Source organism: Primulina huaijiensis, chromosome 2, assembly GCF_012295235.1.
Source record: "Primulina huaijiensis isolate GDHJ02 chromosome 2, ASM1229523v2, whole genome shotgun sequence".
NCBI classification, from domain to species: Eukaryota; Viridiplantae; Streptophyta; class Magnoliopsida; order Lamiales; family Gesneriaceae; genus Primulina; species Primulina huaijiensis.
In genome coordinates, this window is record NC_133307.1 from 24,608,423 (window position 1) to 24,611,617 (window position 3,195).

General features: G+C 35.3%; 1 protein-coding gene across 1 annotated transcript; it reads right to left on the bottom strand.

Moving 5' to 3' along the window:
* Positions 1 to 632: 632 nt before the first annotated feature.
* LOC140970849 (cyclin-D5-1-like) lies at positions 633 to 3,195 on the bottom strand. Its single transcript, XM_073432798.1, has 5 exons — positions 2,778 to 3,195; positions 2,561 to 2,647; positions 2,131 to 2,422; positions 1,924 to 2,048; positions 633 to 1,804 (listed from the first exon to the last, which is right to left on the bottom strand). Exons 1-5 carry the CDS (start codon positions 3,024 to 3,026, stop codon positions 1,589 to 1,591), a joined length of 969 nt encoding a protein of 322 aa, XP_073288899.1. The 5' UTR covers positions 3,027 to 3,195; the 3' UTR covers positions 633 to 1,588.

Genomic DNA, 3,195 nt, shown 5'->3' on the forward strand with positions numbered 1-3,195 from the left:
AACACCAAGTTAACAAGAAAGCCGCGTTTTTTAAAGTCGCATTATCGCGTTAATGATGTCTCCAAACGTGAAACTTTTTGACGTCATGTTAACTATAAATCATGACCAAACTATATCATAGAATTTTAAAAAAAAATGAATTTTTAAAATATACCAAAAAATACATCTCTTGAGAAAATATTTAATTTGAAAATTTCAAAATTATCATATTTAAAAAATTATTTCAGCTCTACAACATACGCAACACTGTCATTTTGATCTTGCCTTCACGTCAAATGTCCACTTGTGCTCCAAGTAGAGAAGATTTAAAAGAAATTCAATTTCCCCAATTTTAATGCAACCAAAATACTTCATATATAATGCCATAAAATAATCTATTAATAGATGAAAACATGATGATAAGTGAAAAGGAAAGGAAAGGAAAAAAAATTAGGATGATATTGATGAAGGGCTAGGCCTTCAATACTTGGGTTGAAGGGCAGTTTATTGTATTAGAGGGACCAATCTCAAATTTTAATATATATGAAATTAATGAATTTAGTATGCATCCATCCAAATCAAGCAATGCAAGTATATTTATACCGCAATGACATTAGATTAAGTTAAAGAATTCCTTTGTGAACTATATGATGAATATAACTCAGAAATTGAGTGGTTTAGGAACTATGTACTGTAGGTATTATATCAAGTGCATGGATGATAGTAAACTTGAGTAGCAGAGCATAACCGTGAAAACATTTAGCTAAAAATCTTCCACATATCGGAATGCATATCACTAAATAGATCAACAGATCGAGTCGCTTCCGACACGCAAGTAACTAACTAGTTGGTCATGTCATCAAAAATCCTGCCCGAACAGGCAGGCCAACGGGCCACCGGCTTCACTTTCTTTGTTGATGACCAAAGCATCACATGAATATATCACATCAAACGAATAAAATTTTCAATCCCCGTCCATGGCATTTTTAGCCTTTTGAAATACATAGAAAGCGTCTCGAAGACTCCAAATAAAAAAAATAGTTGACACAAAAATCAATGGTGTATGTTATATCCAACACATCAAACACGAAAGGATGAAGAAACAATGGTTTCAGAAAAGTGAGAAGCACTAGTAATCATTCACTAAACCAAACACTAGTAGAAATGACCGTCCACACTCTTTAATGGGGGTCTGTGCACATTTCTTCACCCACTGGATATTGTACTTTAGTCAGCTTTTTTCCCTCAAAAAGATGATCAAATCCGGCTCCCTAAATGCCACTCAGAACCAAAAAATTATCCAAGATACATGCGTAAGGTACTTGAAAACAAGCGACCTGGCTTATCACTTTAGTCGGCTTCTTGCTTGTAACTTCTGAGCCAAAGGTTTACTTTTTCTTTAATTATGCAAAATCCTTCCTTTCACTATTTGCTTGGTTGTCAATAGATTAGACTTTTACTCTATACTTGGAGAAATGGAGCCCTCCATCAAACTCCAAACCATGAAATAATTTCAATCTTGTATCTTTAGGATCTAACATTTCACAAGTTTACCGTCAAGAATATCTATTCATCAATTTCCTTTATAGCATTCCGCACTCAGTTGTGATCAAGAAGCTTTTCGAAGAGAGCTCTGCTCATCAACATCGGTATAGTTTAGCCTTCTATTAGTGCCAGCCTTGGACTTCATTCTTGCATCATCATCAAGAGCATCAATAGAGCTGGAATTAGTAGACCACGAGTATGGGGTAACGACTGTTTTTGGGGACTTGGATTTTAACACCACTATCCTCTGCAAGAGACTATAACAGGAAAACGTGTGTTCCTGTCGAAGTATCAAGGATTGAAGATGATGAGTGGAAATTAACGACTAAATACTTGTTAAAACCGACTCAAGTTACCTAATATCAAGAAAATGCCACCATTATAAGGAAAATAACTCACCTTTTCCAACGATGGAACTTCATTTATCTTAATTTCAACTATATTTCTTGTTAATCCGTAATCATAAGCTGCTAGAACTGCTGCTGCTGCAACGGTAGATGGTCGATGTTCAGCTACATTAATTTCTGCATCAAATCAACCAGAAAATCAAAACAATTTTTTCCCGAAATCGTATGTAAGTACAGAGTCTTCATAAATCTAGATTACCTTCCATCAAAACCAAGGTTAATTCAGCGGCCCGAGTTGCCAGTTCCTTATGCCTAAGTTCACCACAGAACTTGATGATGAAATAGTTAAGATAAGCAAAAGGAGTGACACAACACATCCTCCATTCCAAAGTAGTCAAGACTAGTAATTCCATTCTCTGAATCATATTTCCTTCGAAATTATAAACATTTACACGATATTTCGATAATGCATGTGGTTCTGATTCCTCCATTTTTGCAGCCAAAGATAAGCAAACAAGTGATAGCAATCGAATTGCCCACAACATTCCATCCTATCAATATAAAGAAAATGTTTCAAAAAATCACAAACTTCTGCAGAATTTCTAAATCACGTGTAATCAAATTTCAAAGTCGGGGTCAAAAAGGGAAAATCATAAAAGGTTTAACACGTAAATGTAAAAAAGAAAAACCTGAATCGTTTTTCTCGACAGGAACAGATCAAAATAAACCAGTGATAAATAAGCAGTGCCGAATTGGAATCCAAAACGAGCCCTTGTCTATAAGCACCAAAAAATAAAAAAAATAAAAAATCACATTAATCCAATAAATGGACCTGCATAAAGAAAAAAGAAGAAGAAGAATTAGCAGAGTCACTTGGAGAGCAAAAATACGAGGAGAAACACGGACATCAAGAATCCATTTGATGGCATCCAAACGTGCAGAATTCAGCCATTTTCTTTCACTCTTTACAGCACAATCTTCGCTGTTGGATTGAAAAATGGTTTCTCTTTGAATTAACATTGCAATATGCTCGCAATCAGTCTCCGAAACAGAACAAAAAGCAAAGGTTTCATCTTTGTAACGGCCCTGCTCCTTTAAACACGACTCGTCTTCTTCGCATAGAAGGCTAGAAGCTGAAGTTTCAGTGTCCTCCATTTTTATTTTGGTGCAAAACTTGGAAACTCAGCAACGATATATATATATATATATCTATGTATTTAGAAGATTTGATTTGAATCTGCGATCGTAGGATGAGAGAATCTAGTTTCAAGAAAGACTCACAAGGTGGGTAGGAGGAGGGGATGTGGAGTTGCGATTTTTGTGC

Excerpts from the sequence above, each read along its gene's own strand:
- LOC140970849 (XM_073432798.1), bottom strand. The coding sequence starts at position 3,026 with ATGGAGGACACTGAAACTTCAGCTTCTAGCCTTCTATGCGAAGAAGAC. Across the intron at positions 2,648-2,777 it reads CCATCAAATGGATTCTTGAT|ACAAGGGCTCGTTTTGGATT; the intron begins GTCCGTGTTTCT and ends TGGTGCTTATAG. Across the intron at positions 1,805-1,923 it reads AAGTTCCATCGTTGGAAAAG|GAACACACGTTTTCCTGTTA; the intron begins GTGAGTTATTTT and ends ATACTTCGACAG.